The sequence below is a fragment of the Budorcas taxicolor genome, chromosome 8 (assembly GCF_023091745.1).
Source record: "Budorcas taxicolor isolate Tak-1 chromosome 8, Takin1.1, whole genome shotgun sequence".
In the NCBI taxonomy this organism is placed as follows: domain Eukaryota; kingdom Metazoa; phylum Chordata; class Mammalia; order Artiodactyla; family Bovidae; genus Budorcas; species Budorcas taxicolor.
In genome coordinates, this window is record NC_068917.1 from 28,677,951 (window position 1) to 28,704,080 (window position 26,130).

The 26,130-nt window shown below is 43.7% G+C and overlaps 1 protein-coding gene across 1 annotated transcript in view; it reads right to left on the reverse strand.

Annotated features, from left to right (window-relative positions):
* ADAMTSL1 (ADAMTS like 1) overlaps window positions 1-26,130 on the reverse strand; it is a 1,100,541-nt gene that overhangs the window by 147,423 nt on the left and 926,988 nt on the right. Inside the window, exons 18-20 of the mRNA XM_052645042.1 lie at window positions 13,202-13,381; window positions 7,045-7,198; window positions 4,544-5,669 (exon numbers count right to left, since the gene is read on the reverse strand). Of these exons, the coding sequence (XP_052501002.1) occupies window positions 4,544-5,669; window positions 7,045-7,198; window positions 13,202-13,381 (1,460 nt within the window). The remainder of the gene's footprint in view (window positions 1-4,543; window positions 5,670-7,044; window positions 7,199-13,201; window positions 13,382-26,130) is intronic.

Below are 26,130 nucleotides of genomic sequence, written 5' to 3' on the forward strand. Positions count from 1 at the left end.
AGAGCGGTCCCAGTGGCAGTTCTGTGCCTCCTGTGTGTTCTGTACAGATGCAACCATTTTATTTTCTCAAACAGCACTTGGAAAACTGCATAAAACACTAAGCTCCAGCCATATTTCTTACTGGCTAGCTAAGCAAAATGGAAAAATTATGATGTCAAGGATCAGAAACGGAAATCTCTTATTTTTCCCTACTGCATGCCATTAACTTGCATTAAAAAGTTCTGTTAAGGCTAGATCTGGAAAAAATATCTTGATAGTGGCAAAAACTGTAATACTGTTTGCTCATGACCCCCATGTGGTTTTTTTTTTCCTTCTTTTTAATGTGGACCATTTTTTTTTAAAGTCTTTATTGAATCTGTTACAACATTGCTTCTGTTTTATGCTTTGTTTTGTTGGCCACAAGGCTTGTGGGAGCTTAGCTCCCCAACCAGGGATTGAACCCACACACCCTGCACTGGAAAGAGAAGTCTTAACCAGTGGAAGCACATTCCTTAAGCACAGGTAAATCCCTGTGCTTTCCTTCTTAATGTTATCCCCTGTTCCTACCAATGTCCTGGTGGCTCATGACCCAGAATTTGCTCTCTTCTGTCCTAGGCCTACAACTTTTCATCTTTAGCAACTGGCTGCCATGTTTCTTTCTTTAGCAAGATTCTGTTGACTCTTCTTCATCTTAAAGCCATTAGACTCCTAATGCCCATTAAGGTAAAAATTAAAAGGCAAAAGTAGTATTTTAAGAATTATTGATGTCCTTGAGATTATTAGACCAAAAAATTATTCATTGATCAAAGAAATACTTGGAAAACACTGCATGCTATACATGTTGGAATGTGTATAGGAGTTGAAAATGGAAAAGCCAAAGTAATTTCCCTTGAGGGTTAGTTAAATACATTCAAGACCAGTAATCAGTGGTTTAAAAAGGTGATATCAACCTCTACATACTATTCTGGAATGTCTCCTAGACATGTTGTTGAACAGAAATTAAGTCAAATTTGTAAACATAACATTGCATTAAAAGAACACAAATCTTATGTGCCTATGTGACATATATAATACAGTAAAATATATAAAAATTCCAAATGGGTATATCCTGAATTATTAAGACTGACAGCCTCTGGGGAATAGAATTAGGGGCATGAAAGATATCTGCATGTTTACTTTATAGATTCAGGTATTATTTGAATTGTTTTATAGCCTTTCCATTAATTTTATTAAAAAAGAAAAAATCAAATACTATATTAAAAAATAGAAGTAAAGTCCAGCAGTAAATACGTACGTTTAACTTTAAGCGAGCATATTCCAAACTCATGTGATCAATGAACCTCTGTCTGTGAACCACTCGCAAAATAACTTGTAGGACAAATTTCGAAGTAATATGCTCAAAGCTCTCCCCACTCTCCATCAACATAAGGGTTTTAACCTTCTGTGACCTTCTATCAAGGAATGAAGAGGGTCGATCAGAGATGATTTGCAACAACCTCCCTCCATTTTTAAATGAAGGGACTAAGGTCATGGAAAGCGAAGGGCCTTGGCAAGACCAGCCCAAAGGCCTCAGTCCTAATTCCTCCCACATTTTTCCTGCAATCACCAGTGACTAAGATGAGGCATGATCCTTGGATTTCATAAACTCCAGCACTCAAGGAAGTTGTTGGGACCCCTGAGTAAGCTGTGGCCTCAATATTCTCCATGCAGTTCCAGGCTGAACAGAATCCTGATCATCCCCTTCCCCATCTCAGTGGCCTGTGTCATTGTACACCCTTTAGGAGGAAGTAGTCACTATTCACGGAGAAGGCAATGGCACCCCACTCCAGTACTCTTGCCTGGAAAATCCCATGGATGGAGGAGCCTGGTAGGCTGCAGTCCATGGGGTCGTGAAGAGTCGGACACGACTGAGCGACTTCACTTTCACTTTTCACTTTCATGCACTGGAGAAGGAAATGGCAACCCACTCCAGTGTTCTTGCCTGGAGAATCCCAGGGATGGGGGAGCCTGGTGGGCTGCCGTCTATGGGGTCGCACAGAGTTGGGCACGACTGAAGCGACTTAGCTTCAGCAGCAGCAGCAGCAGTCACTATTCAAAGGAAGGGACCCTGGAAAAGGCTAGGAGGAAACAGCAGGGGTCTTGAGGAAACTTGGTATTCTGAGTCAAATATAGGAGATGCATGAAAGCATGAACTTAGTCACTCAAAACAGCATGAGCTTGTGTTGGGCAGAACTGGGTTTGAATTTATTCTCTTGATTCTGCCATTTACTAGCTATTTAACAGGGGTCAGCTTCCTTAACTACTGTGAACCTTGGTTTCCTCATCTCTGAAATAAGGCTGTCAGCTCATATGTTACACCTGGCAGTGGACATTAAGAGATGATGGCTGTGGAAGTTGCTGGCATGGGGATATAGTGACTAGAGTTAGTCAAGAAATGTTAATTCCCGTCTTTCCCCTCATACAGCTACCTGCTACTCCCTTTGATCTCAGTAACACCAGTTCTGGGCAACAGGCCCAGAAGATATGAATAAAATAGGAACTGACCGGCTGATGGCAGGCATTGCACGATTTGGGCACAATAGGTGTGACAGGTGCAATGAGAGAGGCAGTTTCAGTGCACCTCTCACCTGAGCACCACAGTACAACTTTCAATCAGCACCTGTCCTTCTGAGGGTCTGATGCTGGAGCTGCCCCCTGAGACCCAACGACCTCAATGTGATTTACTGCAACTTTAGCCTAACCCACAAACTCCTTACAAAGATTTCTGGAAAGAATTGCAGGGATCATAGCAGAGAAGAAGATCAAGGAAAGCCTACCCTGGGGAGGATCAAGAAGCAAACAAGAGGTTACCATTATAGGCTCTCAAAGCAAACTGTCTGCATTCTATCCTTGTCTCCAGTGCTTCTGTGTGAGTCTAACATCTGTGCCTTAGCTTTTTTTATTACTGATGTTGTAACAATAATGGTACTTATCTCATAAGGCTTTTTTTTTTTCTGAAGATTAAGCAAGATAATACCTTTAAAGCATTGAGCAGAGTGTCACAGAAAAAATGCTTAGTATTGTTATTAAAGCTGTTTGATCTGTAAGGGCTCAGGTTGAGAAGCAATATTGTCAACATTTCAAAAACACACAAGGTGTAGGCAGGATGGACAAAGTCATGTTTGTTCATCAAGTTTTGGAAGAGCAGACAGAACTATTCTTTGGAATCCAATAAACTTGATATTGAATCCTTAATCAGGCCTTTTATAAATTGTGACCTTGGGTGAGCTGCTGAACCTCAATTTCTTATGTGAAACTGGAGGATAATGTCAATCTAGTGGCTTGACTGTCGGAAGAACAAATGTAGTGACATATAAATAAACCTGGCACACTGCCTGACATAATATATCCTGCTTTCTTTCCTTCCTTACTCATAAGCAGGCCAGTGAAGAGGATTAACTGAACAATAGCATTTAAAAGGACATTTAATGAAAAGAGCATGCTTCATGAACTCAGTGAAGATAATAAGTTAAAATGAAGACTCTGAAGCACAGACCTTAAAGTTCCTCTCTCATCCATAGACTATGATTCTTCCATTGGCTGCCTTTCTTATTTCTGTCACATGTCTTGGCTCTGCCACCTAATAAATGTGATCTTTAGTAAGTTGCTAGGCTTGGTTTTCTCTTCTGTAAAGTGTGGATAAAAATGATACTACCTCTTAGGGCTGCTGTTAGAATTCATGAGATAAAGCACACAGAGCATTTACACCTGCCTGGAAGACAGCTGCTACTCAGTCAATGCCAGCTCTATTTGTTGTCAGGGCTGGACAAGGCTGTTTATAAAGATTACAGAGGAGGTACGCAGGAAGTTAAGGCATGGTTTTGGCACACAGGTAAGTACTAAAAAAATTACTATTATTACCTCTTCTATCACTATTGATGCTATATTATGAATGGCCATGGCCCAAAGAAGCCACAAATGCATGCTGTCATCCCAGTAAAGGCACATCAAAGCAGAGACACCAAGAAATAATAGGATAATTAATCACAGATCCAACCAGGAATAAAAGCTTTCTGGAACAAACAGCCTTGTCCAGCGCAGACAGAGGATGGGCTCACCCACAGGGAGCAGCAGGTGCTGGCTGCACTCTGTCCCCAGCCCTGGGGGACCACACATACACAGACAGTATCCTGGTGTACAAGCTTTTCAGTGGTTCATCTCACAAAAACAGTAATGTAATAATGCCTTGGGCTGGAATGATAGTTTCCTGCCAAAGGTTCAGAGCTATCCGGAGAGAATCTCATTAATCTCAGCGATCCTATGGGGATTGAGGGTTACAGGTATTCTTACTATTATCTTACAAAGATGAGAGCATACAGTCTAGAGAAATTAAGTACTTTGTCTTTGCTTAAACAGTCCATCAGTACTGAGAGAGCTTGAAACCCAGGATGAGAGCGGTCCCTGAGGCCCAATACTCTAAGCTCTATCCTTGCAAACACCTTGAAGGAAGAATGAACAGGGTGCCTCCTGCACAGGTGACCCCTTCCCCCCAGCTCTTCCCAGACGAGGTAACTGCAAAACTCACCTGTCGCTGAACTGAACCTCTTCTCCATTTTTGGCCCAGCTGATGGTGGGCCTCGGGTTGCCGATGGCCTCACAGTGCAGAAGCACGCTCAGTGTCCCGCTGGCCAGGGCCACTGTCTGCCCGAGGTGGGTGACCACCTCGGAGGCAGAGAGCTGCTGGGCAGCAGAGATCTTGCGCACGATGACAGGCTTGCGGTGCGGCCGGCGGGAGCCGCCCCCGCCCTCCCCAGTGGACAAGATCCGGGAGAAGCTGCTGAAGCCAGACACGTGCTTATGGGGAGGGATGGCCACCGGGGGGCCTCTCCGCTCTGACGGCTTGAGGAGCGCGTCCTGATGCTCCAAGTGGCTGCGGAAGATCTCCTGGGCCAGCTGGGCCACCAGATGCTTGCTGTAGACATCGCGGAGCTCCTGGGGTTGCTGCGAGAGGTTCCGGAGGATGTCGTCCAAGCGCTGCTGCTCTGTCACCATGGTGAAGGGCAGACGCAGAAGGGCCTGCTCGGCGTTCTGGTCCTCCTCTGAAGACGCGTTCCTTTCCGTGGAGTCCTGCAGCTCCCACGACGCCAGCAGCTCTCCTGGCCAGCCCCCCTGCTCCAGCAGCCGCGAGACCAGGTCGTCATAGCGGCCCCCGGTGTCGGCGGGGAGGCCCCGCTTCTCGGCCTTGCTGCCGTTGGAGAAGATGCCGTTCTGGTGTTTGTGCGTCTGCAGGGCCTCCTTGGGGCTGGCTTTCCTCACCGCGAGGGCCTCCTCATCGATCCTCAGGCTCAAGGGCCTGGCCACCAACTTCTGGTTACCTCCGATGAGCTTAATCACAAACTGCTCCCGGGCTGGTCCGGCCGAGCAGGTGTAGATTCCCGCATCAGAGGGCTTGAGGCGGTGGATCTTTAGGTACCCAAAGGGGGCCACAGTGACGTGGGCAGAGCTGATGAGGTGCTGGCCGTCCTTCTCCCAGGTGATGAGGGGCTTGCGGAAGCGCCGCGTGGGACAGCGCAGCACCACCGCGGTTTTGGGGAGCAAGTAGGCGAAGCCCCCCACCACGAAGTGCAGCTTCCTCTGCCGGCGCGTCTGGATGTAGACCTTCCTTGCTGCAGCGATGTGAGGACTATGCTTTGTGGATGGCCGCCCGGGCCCTGGAATGAAAGCAACGAAAGCAGACAGATGGAGAAAGAGAAACGGAGAGTGGAGAAAGGGTAGAGGGAGGAGCAGCGACAAGAGAGAGCGGAAAAGGTGAGGGTGGAGAGAAGAAAGAGAGATGGGGGACCAAAGAAAGAAGTGGGAAAGCGCTTTAGAGTTTGCTTTGGCCAGGGCCTTCATTTCCTGCCTTGTTTTACCGGGGGAGCTGGCTACCAACTACCGCGGTGACCATCAAGCTGCTGCCACAATCAAGCACGGGAGAGCTAAGGCGGTGCAGCTGGGCCACCTGCTATCACTCTCTTGGGGCTTTCTAACCCTAGAAACGGAGAGGAAGGGTTCTAGATGGAGGGTGACTCCAGGAGAAAGACAGTTCCTCTCTTTAAAAGGACTTTTTTAAAAAAGAAATATTACTCAGCTATTAAAAAGAGCACGTTTGAATCAGTTCTAATGAAATGGATGAAACTGGAGCCTATTATACAGTGAAGTAAGTCAGAAAGAAAAATACCAATACAATATATATACGGAATGCATATATATGGAATTTAGGAAGATGGTAACGATGACCCTATATGTGAGACAGCGAAAGAGACACAGATATAAAGAATAGACTTTTAGACTCTATGGGAGAAGGCAAGGGTGGGATGATTTGAGAGAATAGCATTGAAACATGTATATTACCATATGTGAAATAGATTGCTAGCCCAAGTTTGATGCATGAAATGGCATTCAAAGCCGGTGCACTGGGACTCTGAGGGATGGGATGGGGAGGGAAGTGGGAGGTGGGAGGGGGGTTCAGGATGCAGGACACATGTACACCCATGGCTGATTCATGTCAATGTATGGGAAACCCCACTACAATACTGTAAAGTAATTAGCCTCCAATTAAAATAAATAATTAAAAAACATTTTTTAAAGAAAAAATCAGTATCATAAAAAGAGGCAGAGGACAAAGAGAAGAAGAATGTCTCCCTTTTGGGTCCTACAGAGCATCACGCCCCCCATAGGCATGGAGAGAAGACCTCAGAAGTGTTATACCTCTAGGCGTTACTAGTAAACAGAACACACTGTTTAGTTTAAAATCCTGGAGTGGGTCACATTAGACTTCAATAGTAATATACTGACTCCAACTTCCAGATCTCCATATACCAGCAAGTGCACTTTGCTCTACCTCCTGCAAACTGGCTTTCCCCCAGTGGAGAAGAGCCTTCTGCCTGGCCACGTGTAATTAAGATTCTTTTTCCATCTCTAGCTGAGATCACCAGCCTGATGCCCTTAGAGGGCTTTTACTGCTTGACTATCCCCACTGCTCTTGGGCTCAGGGAAAGCTACCGCTCTTGCTCTCTTCCCGTCCCAGAGCACTGACGTACTCACTTGCACAGGTGGCCAGCATACAGGGCCTGATGGATGAAGAGAATGGCAGGGGTGGGCACAGGGAGGAATTGACAATTGATGAGACACCGGTTTTCAGCACCTTCCGGCAAACGGCACTTCGTGTCTGGGTGCCCTCCCCGCAGCTCGTGGAACACTGGTGGGGGAAGAAAGGCCAAATGCATGTAAATGCGGAGAACTGGAGGCTAATGGGTTTTATATGGACTCTCAAGCTCACCAAAATATGAGAAAAATTGCTTGGAAAAGCAATAGCAACTGGAAATTAATTATGTTACAATATGAAAAGACACATCCATATTGTAGCCACACTCTTTTCTGGTCTCAGGTCTCCTGTGGACATTTCACCTATTTTTACTTCTATGGTCTGGGCTTTAGAGTCACAGTTATAGAGTCCACTGTTTAGATTCCAGCTCAGTACTGCATGTCACTAGTTGGCAAGTCACTTAAACTCTGAGTCTGTTTTCACTTCTTACAACTTATTTGGCAAGGCTGGGAATTCAATGATAATATATTTTAAAATTTCACACACAGAAATGACATTCAACTAATGCTAATTCCTTTCTCTTTCCTTAACAAATTAATTATACTATTTTAATGTCAAGTATCAGATAATTCTTATGCATCTACTTTGTTTGAGGTGGAATGCTAAATGCTATGGGACGAAGATGTGTAAGACGATTCCTAACATCAAAGGGGTGTTCTCAAATGATGAGAAGAAATCCAAATGCATTATTAAGATGAAATGGCATATTAGGGAACATGAAAATCAAACCCGCAATGAAATAGCACTCTATATTCACTAGAATTTTCATAATCAAAATGACAATAATTATTCTCATGAGTGAGGATGTGGAAAAATTAGAGCCTTCCTGTAATGCTGCTGGGAATGTAAAATACAGCCCTTTTAGGAAAAGGGTGATGGTTTCTTAAGAAGATAAGAAACATATTTACTGTGTGTGTCAGTCGCTCTGCCGCTGCTGCTGCTGAGTCGCCTCAGTCGTGTCCGACTCTGTGCGACCCCATCGACGGCAGCCCACCAGGCTCCCCCGTCCCTGGGACTCTCCAGGCAAGAACACTGGAGTGGGGTGCCATTTCCTTCTCCAATGCATGCAAGTGAAAAGTGAAAGTGAAGTCGCTCAGTTGTGTCCAACTCTTCGCGACCCCATGCAGCCCACCAGGCTCCTCCGTCCATGGGATTTTCCAGGCAGGAGTACTGGAGTGGGGTGCCTTGCCTTCTCCAGTGTTAGTTGCTCAGTCATGTTCAACTCTTTGCAACCCCATGGACTATAGCCCACCAGACTCATCTGTCCATGGACTTCTTTGGGAAAGAATACTGGTATGGGGAGCCATTCCCTTCTCTAGCGGATCTTCCAACCCAGGGAACAAACCTGGGTCTCCTGCACTGCAGGCAGATTCTTTATCATCTGATCATGCCCAGCAGTTTCACTCCTAGGTATCTTACCTGAGAGAAATGAAAACATACATCCACATAAAGACTTGTATGCTAAGGTTCATAGCAACATTATCCTTAAGAGGCAAAAATGGAAACAACTCAAACAGGCATCAACTGGTGAATGGATAAGTGAAATGTGGTATGTCTATACTAATAGAATATGTTACTCCACCATAAAAAGGAATGTTTTGATAATGTGCTATGACATGGACAAACACTGAAGACATTATGCTAAGTTGAATTTAAAGAATATAAATTATACCTCAATAAAGTTGTTTAAAGAAATAGCAATAAAAGAACTTAGTAAAAATATAAGATTGTAAACAAAGTATTGATATCATAAAATGAATGCTAACAATTGGTGAATGGTCAAGTTATACCAGTGATTTCCTGGCCTAGTCTGGAAGATGGTTGGAGTCTGGATGGGTTTAGAGAACCAGGAGTAAGCATGGCAGGCAGGAACAATCCAGAATCAAGGTGGAAGAGTTCAGTGCTCAAGGCCAAGGCAGGCTTGGGGACAGAGCTGAACCAGTTTGACTGAACAGAGGGGCCAAGTGGAGAGTGTCAGGAGCTTAACAGGTAGTTTGGGGCCAGATGTTGGAGACTTTTAATTTTCAGACGGAAGGTTTGGAATTGGTCCATAAGGCAATAAGGAGCCATTTAAGGGAGAAGTGAAATGATGAAGGAGGTGTTTTGAGAAGGTTAATCTGGCAACAGTGTCTGGGAGGGATAGGAGTAGGAGATGGATGGGAGGCAAGGATGTCAGTTAAGCAGGCTGCCACAGTAGTCCAGGCTTGAGATGATAAAGGCCTGAACTAGGTCATGGCAGTGTGCCATGTTGACTTGAAAAATGACAGTAGAAACCAAAAAATAGTATCTTAGGTTTCCAAGTTTCATATGCTAGCCCATGGAAATGAACTATTCCATGCAATGCACTGAGATCCACCACCCTAAAAGACATTTAAGATGCAAAAAATGGAGATGAGAATCAAGCCCATTGCTTTTGTTCCCTCAAGAGGGTGGATTCCAGATTCCACCCACCCCTTATTTTATTGTAAATGACAGCACCAAATCCAGGACTCAGGTGGAATAGGGGTAGAGAGCCTGGAAAATTTAAAAGCCTGGTCATTTGAGTGTTGCCAAGTACAGAAATGGAAAAATGGACCATGTGTTAGAAGATCAGTTTATGATTCTGGTCAAATCTAGTTTTTTCTCTAGGTTCAATTTCCACATTTCTGAAACAGGGAAGCTATACTCGAGCAGGGATTTTCAAAGTGTGTTCTTTAGCTATGTTGAGGATGTGATTTAGGGGCTTCTCAGGTGATCTATAGACCCAACCATTTGGGGATCTGTGGCCCCTACCCACACTTCCACCAAATAACTCTGATTTGTTCTGTTTTAGATTTCTGACTTCATTGAAACATTTCAATGGAAAAAAAGGGTTTTGTGGCTTTAATTTTTTGAAGAACCACTAGACTATAGGATCTCCTAAGTTCCTTCTAGCTCTAAAATTGACTGCTCTGACTTTAATTTCTTTTATGCTTGGGGGAGGAAGGAATTTCCATAAAAATATGACTTAAAATATTGAATAGCCAACTCTTTCAAGAGATGCAAGTGTTTCTTTTAAAGAAAAGAAGTAAGGTCTTTTGAGAGACCTTTTCTCAGAATAGAATCTGAAAGTAATTTTATTTGAAGTGTTTAAAACTTTGGCTTAATTCTGTCTCTAAGGGATTCTGTGCAGTAACCATCAGATTAAGCCCAGATAGCTGAGGATGAAAAACACCCATAGATCATCCAGGTCTTCCTTTCTCCAAAGGGAGTCATGTGGGGGGTGTGGAATGCAAGTCTTATCCCAGCCAGGGGGCCAAAGGAAGGGTTGTGGGGATAACAGGGCCAACTGAAGCCTTTGTGAACACCCCCAGGAGCACTTTTGTATGGCACCAGCTTGAGTTTATCCCCAGTGAATATGGGTTAAAGTCCCACCACTCCTAGCCCCATCTCAATGTTTGGAATTTCCATTCATCAACCCAGATAATGCAGAACCTAGTAACATTCCTTGGATAAGGGCTAACTATTCCTAGTTCTCAAAATGTAACTTCTGCCTCCTAGGAAGACCAGCAGAGCCTGTGGGAGGTCTTAACCATAATCCTGGGTCCAGCCAGTCAAGTTAAGAGCTTTCTTTTATTTCCTCTCCTTTTCCTGACAATGAGGAGGGACAGAAGAAAATCACAACCATGATAAGGGTTAACTTCTACTAGGCACAGAGTACTTTATATGCATTGTTTTTAATAACAATGCATTGATAACCATGTTAGTGGACATAACTATCATTGCCAATATTCAGTTTAGCAAACTAAAGCCTAGAAGGGTCAAGTAACTAGCCCAAGGTTACACAGCCAGTAAGTAGTCAGGATTTGAACCTAAGTTTGCCTGTCTTTGAGTCTGAATTCTCAAGTACACATGATACTGTTCTACAGATCTCCTTTAATTACTGGCACCTTAGGCATCTGGTCCCATCACTTCATGGCAAATAGATGGGGAAACAGTGGAAGCAATGTCAGACTTCACTTTTTTGGGCTCCAAAATCACTGCAGGTGGTGATTGCAGCCATGAAATTAAAAGACACTTACTCCTTGGAAGGAAAGTTATGACCAACCTAGATAGCATATTCAAAAGCAGAGACATTACTTTGCCAACAAAGGTCCGTCTAGTCAAGGCAATGGTTTTTCCAGTGGTCATGTATGGATGTGAGAGTTGGACTGTGAAGAAAGCTGAGCACCGAAGAAATGATGCTTTTGAACTGTGGTGTTGGAGAAGACTCTTGAGAGTCCCTCGGACTGCAAGGAGATCCAACCAGTCCATTCTGAAGGAGGTCAGTCCTGGGTGTTCATTGGAAGGACTGATGCTAAAGCTGAAACTCCAATACTTTGGCCACCTCATGCAAAGAGCTGAGTCATTGGAAAAGACTTTGATGCTGGGAGGGATTGGGGGCGGGAGGAGAAGGGGACGACAGAGGATGAGATAACCCGAACCCCAAATCAACATTTCACGGAAAAATTGTCACTTACGTGTTTACACATGCACATACACATACACTCAAGCCACACATTAAATCTTTCACCTTCTGAAACAAAAGTACTTCTAAAAGATGATAAAAATTGTTCCCCCATCTGTTCTGAGACATTTGTGGGGAGCTACCATCAGAAGGTCAAATTTTACTGCCAAACTGCAAAACCTATGGTGACATAGGTTAAGTCTCAACTGCAGTGTACTCAGCAGGGTCGTCTGATGGACCTCTGCATGGGCTGATAAAACACAGGGCGAGAATTCTCAGAACAGGCTGAATGACGTGGCATATTCATTTTCAGAGGCAGCTGCTTTCCCCTCTGGGGCAGCAAGGACCTCTGTGATGGATTTCAAGCAGCGGCAGCGGCTCTCTCCTATGAGTTGGATGGTCTACAAAGGAGGCAGAGAGGCCAATCCAGAGGCTTCTAGGCAAGAAAGAGAAGGCTCTTGAATCTGGTTTGGACCCTGAGATTTTCCCTTCAGGCCTCATAATTCTGTTCTTGGCTGAAACTACTTGCAGGGCGAGAATTTTGGTGGGGGTGGTTTTTATGGAAGACACAAGGGCCTATGAAGGAGTTGCAGGCAAGTCAAAGAAGGAGTAGAGGCTGAAAACAAGTTGGAGCTGGGTGTTGATGAGTTAGTTCAGGCGAGTGTTGAAGTAGGAATGATTTAGAGAAGCAGGTTCGTCGGGGGTCTATCCTTAACTGATGAGGTAAGTCAGGAATGGTAATGCCGATGTGGTCATCTCCCCAGATGCAGGGCATCAGGGGAAATCAACTTCTCTTGCTGGGAAGCTGTTGACATTTTGGATCCAGGAAACTGACAGGAAGGAGGCAGGATTTCCTTGGCCTTCTTTTCCTAATAAATCATACGCCTCATTGTCCAGTAACTTGGATGAGAAGAACTAGAGAGGCTTTGCCTTTCCTGAGGAAAGACTAGAAACATCTGGGAGTAAGAGATGTGGGGCGGGAGTCAGGGAGAGGCGGGATGTCAGGAAGGTGGGAGTGACTGGAGAGGAGGAACCTGGTGTTCTCGGTAAAATCCTGGATCCAAATAGTACAAACGAGGCCTGGTTTGTTCCATGAAGGGCCCATTTTCAATTCTCTGCTCCTGATTGTTGAGTGAGGGCTGGCTGCTTAACAACTCCCATCCTGCAGCCTAGTTAAAAGCTAGTTACACACTATGGTATCAATGCTTACAAAAACTCTGTTGCGTGTATAACTGATTCACTTTGCTGTACACCTGAAAGTAATGCCACATTGTAAATTACCTACACTGCAAAGAAGATTAAAAAAAAAAAAAAAACCAACTCAGGGACCTCCCTGATGGTCCCTTGGTTAACAAGCCACCTTGCAATGCAGGGGACACAGATCAGATCCCTGGCTGGGGAACTAAGATCCCAAATGCTGCAGAGCAACTAAGCCCATGTGCCGCAACTCGAGAATCCGTGCACTGCCATGAAAGATCCCGCACGACACAGCCAAGACCCAAGACAGCGCCCCACAGCTCTGTTCCACAGAGCTAGGAGGATTCTTTTGTTCTGTTCTCGCCTTCTGTAAGTCTGGGTGCCTTCTCCTCTTTATGCCTCTTTTGTTATCCTCTTCTGAGGAGCACACATACCTCTGTCCAGTCGGAGAGCAGCCACTCACTGGGACAGTCATCTTTCTTGCAGGCTTGCTGGGAGGCCAGTTTGGGGGCGGAACAGAAGGTCTCGGGAAGCTCCAGGAAGCTCCCATCAGCCATGCGCTGTTTGCAAAGAACCTCGCGTTTCTGGATGCCCCCAGCGCAGGTCCTGGAACACTGGGGGAAGAAGAGAAAGCAGACTCTGCATAAGACAGTAAGTAGCACGTTTGGCTGCCAGTCCAATTCCTACCTTAGCCTTGGCTTACTGCAGAGTGAGAAAAGAAAAAATAAATAAATAGGGAAGAAAACCCAGGAACCAACCCAAAGGAGATTGTTTCCCCTTCTTGAAATGAATTTTTGTAGCAAGGTCTACACCTTCCACTCTTAATCTTAAACATTCAACTAGAGAATCCAGGAATTTTGAGGTCCTTTAAATCTTAGAGAGTTATTTCTGAACTATGATTTGTAGTCACCCAAGACAACTGGTTTAACAGGTGATATGATAGAGCGTTAAACATATTTACGATGCAGTGAAAATAATCTGTGCTTCTTCCAGAATGAAGCAGAGACAGCTCCTGGCATCCATGTAAATCTGGAGGAATTAATCTGCAGAAAAGGCAGCCCTTCCTCTCTCCGTGCAGAGAGCCCATCCTCTCCAACCTATTGGAGGGGGAGCAGGTCTTAGGCTTGGGTTTTGAACTTCCTGGAATATGTTTCTTATAGTACTGGTGTTTTTTTCTGGGCAGTGGGAGCAAGAACCATGGAAATTTGGGATACAAGAAAAATCTCCCCATTTTAGTGGTTTTCAATAGGCCCCCAATCAAACAGGACATTTACAGGTAACTGAATGAATATCATTCAGTTATTTGTAGGGGCAGGAAGCTGTTACTCTAAGACTTTGGCTTCTCCTCTGCAATAGTAAAGAAATGCTCAGTTTTTATCTGGGCCCATGACCCTTTGGCATACAGACTATATTTGCTGACCTCCCTTGAAGGTGCCATGTGACTAACTGCTGGGCAAAGGGATGTACATGAAAGGTTGTGGGCAGCTTCGTGGAAAAACACACAAAAAGAGAGTGTGGCATTTTCCCCTCCCCTTCTCCTCCTTGCCGGCTGCAATATGAACATGTTGTCTAAAATTTAACCTTCCATCTTAGACAGTGATAGGCAAAAAGATGGAAGCAGCCTAACTTCCTGATGGTGACACCATACTGGCCATGGATGGCCTGTGTGTGTATAAGAGAGAAACGTTTTTCTCTCTTACTTAAGCTATTGTGACTTTGGGTTTCCTATCCTTTTTAATCTGTCCAACCTGTCCATCCTAAAGGAAATCAGTCCTGAATATTCATTGGAAGGACTGATGCTGAAGCTGAAACTTCAATACTTTGGTCACCTGATGTGAAGAACTGACTCACTAGAAAAGACCCTGATGCTGGGAAACATTGAAGGCAGGAGGAGAAGGGGACGACAGCGGATGAGACTGTCGGATGGCATCACCGACTCAATGGACATGAGTTTGAGTAAACTCTGAGAGTTGGGGATGGACAGGCCTGGCGTGCTGCAGTCCATGGGGTGGCAAAGAGTCGGACACGACTGAGCAACTGAACTGAACTGAACCCTAATTAGAAAGACAAATACTGTATGAAATCACTTATATGTGGAATCTAAAAATGCAACAAAATAGTGAATACAACAAAAAAGAAACAGACTCATAGAAAATGAAATAGTGGTTACCAGTTTGGGGTGGGAGGGATGGGGCAATATACTGCAATATACACACACACAGGCCATTCAGGGCCAGTGGAGGAGTGGGAGAGACCAGCTACTGGGTGTATACAGGCTCAAGAATGTACGGAACCACACGTACTCTAAGTGGCAAGTAAACTTTACAAACTGCATGAAAAATTTATAGGAGGTATAGACACAAATGCTAAGAAACAGAAACAAGAAAAAAATCTAACTTAAACAATGTACCAATCATTACTATTCTGTGCTGGGATAATTTTATTGTAAAAACTCTAAGGAGAGCTCTGCTTTCTTCAAGAAGAGTCCCTTTTCTTGAAACAGCTGCCCTTGTGCTTGTTGAACATTTAGGGCTGGGTGTTTGTGCTATAGGAGCTTTTCCTGTTGCAGCAGTCACCACTCAGAACTCATGGGGGTCTGTGCTCAGTGGGCTGGACCCAGAACTGTAAGGGGGGGTGTGTGCCCAGAGTCAAGGTTAGGATGGGTGATACAATGTCCTTGAGCAGAGTCAGAATGCTGCTGTGGCCCAGATGTTACTCTCTGACTCAGTGGTCCCAGTCCTGATATACTTTAAAGCCACCTGGGAGCTTTTAAAAAGTTCTGAGTCCTGGGCCCCGTTTCTTATCTATTAACCTCTGGGAAGTATGTTCCAGATGTTAATATTTTAAATTTAGAAAATTTAAAAAACTCCCAGGTAATTCTGTATAACCAGGATTGAGAGCCTCTTGATGAAGGTGAAAGAGGAAAGTGAAAAAGTGGATTCAAAACTCAACATTCAAAATCTAAGATCATGGCATCCGGTCCCATCACTTCATGGTAAATAGAAGGGGAAAAAGTGGAAAGAGTGACAGATTTTATTTCCTTGGGCTCCAAAATCACTGTGGACATGACTGTAGTCACAAAATTAAAAGATACTTGCTCCTTGGAAGAAAAGCTATGACAAACTTGACAGCGTATTAAAAAGCAGAGACATCACTTTGCCAACAAATATCCTTATAGTCAAAGCTATGGTTTTTTCCAGTAGTCATGTACAAATGTGAGAGTTGGACCATAAAGAAGGCTGAGCACTGAAGAATTGATGCTTTTGAACTGTGGTGCTAGAGAAGACTCTTGAGAGTCCCTTGGACTGTAAGGAGATCAAACGAGTCAATCCTAAGGAAATCAATCGTGAATATTTATTGGAAGGACAGATGCTGAAGCTGAAGCTCCAAAACTTTGGCCACCTGATGCAAGGAGCAGACTCATTGGTAAAGACACTGATGCTGAGAGACGGTGAAGGACAGCGAAGGCTAGCATGCTGCAGTTCACAAGGTTGCAAAGAGTTGGACACATCGTAGCATCTGAACAAGGATTCAGAAACATCTCTCCAAATGAATGCCTCTCCACCATTTCCAATGGGACTAAAATAAACATGGGGGTAGACAGGGTGGGCGTGAGGACCTGATACCCAGAACAGCCTCTGTTAGAACCACTGGTTGTTTGGAGTATCACATAAGGTGTATGGGGGTTCATTCATTTTGAATAAATGCTTCCAAAATAAACAGGTGCCAGAATGAGAACAGCTCTCAGACTTAAGCATCTTAATGAATGAGACAATAAGGAAACAATGCAGGTAAACTTTCTCTCTCTCAAACTAAGGAAGTGGATGAAGATGATTCGTTTCATTTTAAGGGTGGAAATGTAATAAAATGTATATAGGAGGGTGACCACTCAAAATATCAGAGCTGGGCTATCACTTTTCAGATAGGACCTAATTTAAGGGCCAAACCCTCAGAAGACTCCCCCTAACACCATGAGGAATTCCGTGATAATTGGATGACAAAATACATGCAAGAAAAGTAAAAAAAAAAAAAATAATAAAATAAAATCAGCTTGTTATTTTGAAGTTTAGTTTGGATAGAAATGGGCTTCCCAAGTGTTACTAGTGATAAAGAACCTGCCTGTGAATGCAGGAAAGAAGGGAGATCCGTGTTTGATCCCTGGGTCGGGTAGATCTCCTGGAGGAGGGCATGGCAACCATTATAGTATTCTTGCCTGGAGAATCCCATGGAATGAGGAGCCTGGTGGGCTACAGTCCATCGGGTCACAAAGAGTGGCACATGACTGAAGTGACTTAGCGTGCATGCTATATAGACAACTTGCAGGAAATTCTCAACACTCGAAGATAAAGTCAGACTGCTGAGAATGTCCTTCAGGGCCCTCACACTCTTATCTGTGTTGAGCTTCCCAAGCACATGTCTTACCAACCTGTATGGCCGCTGGCTTAGCTGCAGTGGCCAATCTTCCCTTCCCTGCACACTCAGATACCTCATTGTTCATTATGGGAGCAATGCCCTTCACCTCTCTGTCCAGCCAGAAACTTCCAGGACATCCCTGAAGGCCCAGCTCACAGACCACTGCTTCAGGAAAGCCTCTTCTAACCCCTCTGCCTCATGGTATAGAAGTCACCTCCTACCCCACCTTGACCTGGAAGGGTGCTGCACCTTCCCAATTAGGGCTGGTCGTTTATGGCCCTGATCTTTCCCTCCGCCTCCCTACATGTACACAGGATTATATGACTTTGAGGAAAGGGAACACACTCATCTTTCTATTCCCCAGTGCCTACTATTGCGTCTGGCAAAGAGTGTACTCTTCATAAATGTTTGTTGAACTGATGATTGGATGAACAAAACAGCCAAAAAGCCAGATGTTGAAAAGATGTAAAACAAACATTCAGCTGATGGGCTGAACATCCACCTTTTATTGGACTGTTTTATCATCAGCCAGATGCTGCTTCTACATCAGTCATTGGTGGGTTTCAGCCAGATGCAGTGTGTGCTCTGCTGGGAACTGTGACCCTCCAGGGATGGCAGACAACCCTCTGGCTGGGTTAATGTCATCAGGGATTTGGCTTTTAAATGCTCGTCTCATCTTTGCTCAAAAAGTTTCCCTGGTGTGTACACTGATGAAAAGGTGGTTTTCAAATTTTTAAAAAAATTGTAGAAGATGAAATTTCAAATTAATAAAGCTTCCAAATTCTGTGGTGACTTTGTGAACAGGTCAAAGTTACCTGGTGAGGCTGACAGTCTTGATGTGAGAGGCAGCATGCAAAGGAGAAAAATATTTTAAAAGGAGCAGGAAGAGAAATTTAATAAAACAAAATGAAAAATGTTTGCTTTATGAATCATCATTGAAAATAATATTGTGGTATGAAGAAGCAGATTTCTGGTAATGGGCATTGTTTTAAAATATATGTCATAAACAGAATAAATAACCCAAAATAGCATTTATATTGCTTATCCTTGTTGCCATACATATTTCATGATATAAGGTCATGGATTCATTAGTTTTATAGGAAAAGTAAAAACAATACAATATGAGGAATATTTAAAAGTTATGTTTCTATACAAAAATACAAAGGCCTGAGTGTCCTGAATTTTTAAAGACTTCCCTATGATCAGCACAGTCATAAATTTTGCCTCCTTTGACATTTTTGGTTTCATGTTGATAGTTCAATTCACTGGGAGCTGAGTTTATTTCCTTGGCACCTCAAGTCACATTATTGAGCCCAACACAAGTGATACCCATACTCTGTTTCTAAGGTCAACTTTCCAGTTTTAATATAATGTGCTCTGCTAATAGATTCTAACTCATTTCATGCCTTTTTTCATTTGCTCATTCATTCTGTCCTCAAACATTTCCTCAGTACTTGCTGATTGCCAGGTACTGTCTTAGGTGCTAGGCACTACAGATGACTGTGAGATGGTCATTTTCCTTCAGGTATCTGCAGCTCAGTCACTGTACTTACCATAAAGTGAGATTAGTTTGGGGCCTCCCAGGTGGCACTAGTGTTAAAGAACCCACTTGCCAATGCAGGAGATATAAGAGACGTGGGTTCAATTTCTGGGTCAGGAAGATCCCCTGAAGGAGGGCAGGGCAACCCACTCCAGTACTCTTGATGGAGAATCCCATGGACAGAGGAGCCTGGTGGGCCACAAGTCCGTAGGGTCACAAAGAGTCGGACACGGCTGAAGCGACTTAGCATGCAGCACGCCTGTGATCAGTTTTACAAAAGAGGAGAGTGCAACCCAGTCTTTATGGAAAAGATGGAAGGCTTTACAGAGAAAGTGGCATAGGAGGGGATGGCCAGGGAAACAGGAGTGCTGGCAGAGTCGGACCATGTGTGCACAGATAGTCTGTGAAGGAACATGGCATGCTCACACCTTGAGCAGTCTTGAGAAGACAGAGGTTAGAGTTCATGGGAATGTGTCGTTGGGAAATAAGACTGAGTAGCAGCCAAGAGTGAAGGACTTTGGACATAACTGGACATACTTTTAAGACTTTGGGGTGTCATTAAGGGTTTTAAAGCAGGAGGTAACATGATTTAACTTGTAGAAATGATAGGTAGCAAAGGCCAGTGGGTTCCAATGAGTACTGCCTTGTCAGACAGTCACAGGTGTGCCATGGAGAAAAGGTTTCCTGGTCAAATAAGTCTAAATGGCAGTGTATGCCATTCCCTTACTTGGGGATTCCAAGCACATGTTAATATTTTAAAGGCTTTACAGAGGGCCTGTAGTAAAAAGCCACTGATATCAGGTTATGAAGCATTGGACCAGAGTTAGGCAAGACAGTACAGGGACAGCAAGTACAAGGCTGTTTTATAAAGGTTTGGTCAGTCGTGAGGACTGAAAGCAAGGCAGTGAGAGAAGGATGTGAGAGAAGACAGCAATGGGGGTTGGGGAGATACAGGAAGTAGAATCAAAAGGACTCGCGTGTTGACTGAGTGTGAAGGACAAATGAGGCTAAGATAGCTCCAGGTTCTCACGAAAGGATAGGCGAGATAGTGGAGTCACTCACAGTACCAGATTCACGAGGGAAGATCAGGTCTGCTGGGGAAGGTGGCAGGTAGGTGTGTTACCAAGATTGGTGTTCAGTTCAGTTTAGTCACTCAGTCGTGTCCGACTCTTTGCAACCCCATGAATTGCAGCACACCAGGCCTCCCTGTCCATCACCAACTCCCAGAGTTCACTCAAACTCAGGTCCATTGAGTCAGTGATGCCATCCAGCCATCTCATCCCCTGTTGTCCCCTTCTCGTCCTGCTCCCAATTCCTCCCAGTATCAGAGTCTCTTCCAATGAGTCAACTCTTTGCATGAGGTGGCCAAAGTACTGGAGTTTCACCTTTAGCATCATTCCTTCCAAAGAACACCCAGGACTGGTCTCCTTCAGAATGGACTGGTTGGATCTCCTTGCAGTCCAAGGGACTCTCAAGAGTCTTCTCCAACACCACAGTTCAAAAGCATCAATTCTTCGGCGCTCAGCTTTCTTCACAGTCCAACTCTCACATCCACACATGACTACTGGAAAAACCACAGCCTTGACTAGATGGACCTTCGTTGACAAAGTAATGTCTCTGCTTTTGAATATGCTATCTAGGTTGGTCATAAGTTTCCTTCCAAGGAGTAAGCATCTTTTAATTTCATGGCTGCAGTCACCATCTGCAGTGATTTTGGAGCCCTGACACTGTTAGATTGGTGTTAGACCTTCGTAATTGGAGATAACTTGGTGATATATGAGACTGAGAGGTTCAAAGGGCAGTTAGAGTGCTTAGTATATAACACGGGTGAAAACTGAGTCAAACTGCAGGAGGGCTCAAGAACGTGAGGACTGGAATCTCACTTATTAAACAAAATTATTAAATAATAACAGAATTTCTATCTGGGTCATTTTGTGAGTGAAAATTATCTTGGTCATCTAATATTAATTAAGCTTTCTTAATCTTGGAAGTACAAGGAGTGTGCAGGGCATCTTCTGGGTTTAATAGTCCTGTTACTATGTGAAGCATGGATAGCATTTGCTGTTAGCTGCTAAGTTGTGTTTGACTCTTTGTAACCGCATGGAATGTAGCCCACCAGGCTCCTCTGTTCATGGAATTTCCCAGGCAAGAATACTGAAGTAGGTTGCCACTTCCTTTTCCAGGGGTCCTCTTCTGGACCCAGGGATCAAACAAGCATCTCCTGCATTGGCATGCAGGTTTTGTTTTTTTTTTTTAACCACTGAGCCACCAGGTATCATGCGTCCACTACTAAAAATAAGATAAATATTCCAATAGGCTTTTTTGTTTTCCTTCTTGGATACAACATTTTAAATCAAGATGTCTCTGATTCATGAGGATTTACATTTTAGTCACTGGTATATAACAAAACTGATGACCACATTGACTCTTTCTGCCAGAATTCAGCCCTCTAATCCAGACCAAAGTTATTCTTCTGTGTGTGGCGTGTTTAGATCTAGAAAATGAAAAATTTAATTCACAAGCATTTATGGTTATCATTAAAATTCTCTCTGTCTTTTTTTTTTTTCCTGAATATTACCAGCAGGGCCTCTTCTCTCATATGTCTTTTTACATAGCTAAACTACAGGCATTTCGAATTGTAACCCTGATTAAAAAAAAAAAAGAAAAGGTTTATAGGGAAATCACCACATAATCACAGTTTTAAGCAAGGAAGGAAACTAGGGGTTGTGGTGACTTTTCAGTCTCTACACAGATGCGTGCAATATGTATGTACAGTAGTGGATACAATCCTGCACATAAAACACAAGTAACACAGACAAATATAAATGATGCTTCAGAGTGGAGTCTCTCATTGCAGTTTAATCTTTCTTGCATCTTTCTCTTTTTTTCTCACTTCTGTTTTAAAGTTATTTTTTAGAATAAAAACAAAGAAGATTGATGCATATAAGGCTCAAAAACAGTGACAAGAGGAGGAGTAGTAGAAGGCAAACTTTGAATCTCAAGGACCTTGTCCTAATGGAGACTAATAGGCCTTGTCAGCCCACAGTCTAGCAGACTGAAGTAGGCTGAGTCATGACCCCAGAGATATCTATGTTCTTATCACTGAAACCTGTGAACATGTGACCTGACCTGGTAAAAGGGACTTTGCAGAGGGGATTCAGTTAACTCTCTTGAGACATGGCGATTACCTGGGTTATCACAGTAAGCCTGATGTAATCATGATGGTATAAGAGGGTGGCAGGAGGATCAGAGTCAGACAGAGAGGGTATAAGGACAAAATCCAAAGTTGGAGTGAAGTGCTTTGAAGCTGGAGAAAGGGGCCATGAGCCAAGGAAGCCAGGAGCCACTAGAAGCTGGAAGAGGCAAGGTGACAGCCTCCCCTAGAGCTTCGAGAAGGAATGAAGACCTGATTTTAAAATCAACACCTTGATTTTAGTCAGTAGGAACTGATTTCAGACTTCTGACCTCCCAAGCTGTAAGATAATAAATTCATGGTGTTTTAAGCCATTGAGTGTGTGGTAATTTGTTATAGCAGCAGTAGGAGCCACACACAGATGAACAACTCTGGGCAAGGTGACAAATCCTGACTTTTACCTAAACTGCTGATGCTGCGAAGCTGCTGCTAAGTCGCTTCAGTCGTGTCCGACTCTGTGTGACCCCACAGATGGCGGCCCACCAGGCTCCCCCGTCCCTGGGATTCTCCAGGCAGGAACACTGGAGTGGGTTGCCATTTCTTTCTCCAATGCATGAAAGGGAAAAGTGAAAGTGAAGTCGCTCAGTCGTGTCCGACTAGTAGCGACCCCATGGACTGCAGCCTACTAGGCTCCTCTGTCCGTGGGATTTTCCAGGCAAGAGTACTGGAGTGGGGTGCCATTGCCTTCTCCGAAATTGCTGTTAGTAGGGGTGATATCAGATTTCCTCACAGTTTAATACTTTAGAGCAAATAGCAAGGACGTTCTGGGAAGGATGCACTTCACAGTGGAAAAGAGAATGGGTTTTGAAGCACAGAGACTTTTTTTCCATTTACTGACTGTGTGAGCTGGGGTGAGCACAGCTTCTCTGAGCCTTGTTTCCTCAAAGGGTTGCTATAAGGATTAAAAGAGAAAATGAAGGACTTCCCTAGGACTCCAGTGGTTTAGAGTCTGCCTGCCAATGCGGGGTGGAGAAGGCAATGGCACCCTACTCCAGTACTCCTGTCTGGAAAATCCCATGGGGGGAGGAGCCTGGTAGGCTGCAGTCCATGGGGTCGCGAAGAGTCAGACATGGCTGAGTGGCTTCCCTTTCACTTTTCACTTTCATGCATTGGAGAAGGAAATGGCAACCCACTCCAGTGTTCTTGCCTGGAGAATCCCAGCGACAGAGAAGCCTGGTGGGCTGCCGTCTATGGGGTTGCACAGAGTCGGCCACTACTGAAGTGACTTAGCAGCAGCAGCAGCCAATGCAGCGGGGACACGGGTTCCATCCCCGAACCAGGAAGATTTCACATGCTGCAGGGGCAATTGAGCCCATGTGCCACAACTGCTGAAGCCAGTGCTCTAGAGCCTGTGAGCCGCAACCAGAGAAAGCAGTGCTGTGAGAGGACTGTGCACCACAGCTAGAGAGTAGCCCCCATTCGTTGCAACTGGAGAAAGCCTGCGTGCAGCAATGGAGACTCAGCACAGCCAAAAAGAAATAAACAGAAAAGTTAAAAGAGAAAATGAAGCTCAGTAGAATGAACTCTACTACATAAAATCTGAATTCACATTCATCTCACAGTGCTTCAGTTTCCTCATCTGTAAAATGGGGATCATAGTAGTAATTATCCCATTAAGGCTACTGAGGATTACATGAGTTGACTACAAAATTAAGTGGCTTGATACTGCACTTGATACATAGTAAGTGCTGCTCTTATTAGAATAAGAAGAAGCTTCCAAAATGGACCACGTGCTCAATAAATGAACAGGCACACTTGCCATGTACTTTTCTGCATCCTTCTCTATGCTTCACCTGCCCAAGTACTGTGCGATCTCACTGTTAAATGAGCAGCACTGACCTTGAATGGCATGTGGCTGCAGAGCAGGATGACAGGAGAGGAGTCCTGGTGGGAGAGGTGGGATTCCTTAGGGCTCTGATAGGTAGACAGGTGGAAAACTGCGGGTAGGCCCAGAGAAGTGTGGGCAGAAGGAATGTACAAGCAGGGATGGGAGAACCAGAGTTAGAGACGTGAAGGGGCAGACATGTAGAGGAATGATGGCCTGACTAAGGCACTTGGCTTTATTGTACGACCATGGAGAGTCAAAGGAAAAAATCCTCGCAGAAGACTGTCATAATCAAGGTGTCTCACACTTACTCATGCATATATATCAAAGGTTCTCAATCATAGTGGTATAACATGCCAGTTGTGAAAATGATCTCTCATGAGGTATATAAAAAGTAATTAATATACATAGATGGATCTAGAGGTTATCATATTAAGTGAAGAAAGTTAAAGAAAGATAAATATCATATGATATCACTAACATATGGAATCCAAAATGTGATACAGATGAACTTATTTACAAAACTGAGAAATAGCCTCAGACATAGAAAACAAATTTATGGTTACTGAAGTAGATAGCAGGGTTTAGAGGAGAGATAAATTAGGACTTTGAGATTAGCAGATACATATACAAGGACCTATGGTATAGCACATAGGACTATATTCAATACCTTTTAATAACATATAATGGAAAAGAATCTGAAAAAAAAAATAAAACTGAATCACTTTGCTGTACACCAGAAACTAATGCAGCATTGTAAATTAACTATATTTCAATAAAAAAATTAGAATTATTATATATAGTCAACATGAAAGATGAGGAGGAGGAGAAGAAGCAGGAGTGTAGGTGCATGTTTAATAAATTATTAAGGATTTGGGAGACTAATGCATGAAATGTGTAAGTGTTTCAAAAGTGAAAGTGTTAGTCACTCAGTCATGTCTAATTCTTTGCGACTTCATGGACTGGGGCCCAAGTTAACCATAAAATCTCACCAAGCCATTATAGCTAAATTGATAAATATTGAGTCCTTCACATAAGACCGAAGATGAAAACCAAGAGATGCAGTAGGGACTAAGAGGTAGAAATGAAATAAAGATGGCACCCTAAAAACCAAAGCTAGAATTAGAAATTAGATTTGTGCTTCATTTCGGCTTAACTATTTATAAACTAAAATGTTAACATAAATCCTTGGACTTCTCAGACCTGTAGAATGTGTAAATATTGGCTACATGTTACTTGTTAGTAAATGCTCTATGAAGGACAAAGGAGGTTGCATTCCTAGTTGGTAAATGACAACTTACATAATTGGTGTTTTTTCCTCCTCTGAAAGAGAAGCATATGTAATATGCATGAGGTCAGTGGTAGCCCAATATTCAAAGAGCAAGGAGGGGGACTTTCTCCCCTCAGACAGGCCAGCATTCATCAGGATGTTATCTGTCTTCCTTTAAATGAAGCATTGGATCTACCCTCTCCTTTTCTTTTGTAAGAAAAAAACTGTACGTTGGCTGTTGAAGGATGAAAGACCTCAGCCCTCTCTCCTGGTGCCTCCAGGCAGCTGAATGGAAAAGACATTTCTGTGCACTACAGGTCCCCTGTCCCAGCAAGGGTTGCCAAGGGACCAGGCAAATGTACCACCAATAGCTGATATCTCAACTAAGTGGTGTCCTAGGACAACTACTAATTAGACTGGAGATGCTTAAATTATTCCTGACTTATTTGATAAGCATAAACAATGACTTCCTTTCTCCTACTAAGTGGTCAGTGGTAGCTGATTTTGCCTAATAAACTAAAGATGTAAGATTCTAGGAAATAATATAAGAAGAATAGCCTATTGTTTTCTCTAGGTTCAGAGAGATTCCTCAAAGTGACCAAGGATTCCCATGCACCAAGTATTTAACAGGAATGTTTCTGTGGAAGGTAGAATCCCTCGTGGCTTTCACTTTCTATGCTATTTATTTATTATGTTTGAATATTTTTCACAATGATTATGTATTGGGTTTGAAACAAGATCTTTTTAAAGGTTCTGATAAAGTATAGTCAGTGGTTCATTGACTAAACTTCATAGAGTTCTTTACTATTACTTCCTTGATCTGAAAAGTGGATTTAAATCCAACTTATCTCAAAGGCTTCTCTCTAATGAAATGAAATAGAAAATGCTTTCAAAATAAATACCTATCTTAACAGGCCCAAGGTCGATGGACAATGGAAGAATAATTGACTCTTTAGAAGTCCACTGATTCAATAGGACCGCTGGGCATGGGGGCGGTAATGTTGGTAATAGAGCAAAAAAGACCATGTATATGGATGTCCTGTAAAAAACTGAAAGAACAGCATAGGTCCCTGCCATTACTCAGCAGCATGTGCAACTACTGAAAAAGGCTGGTGCTTCACT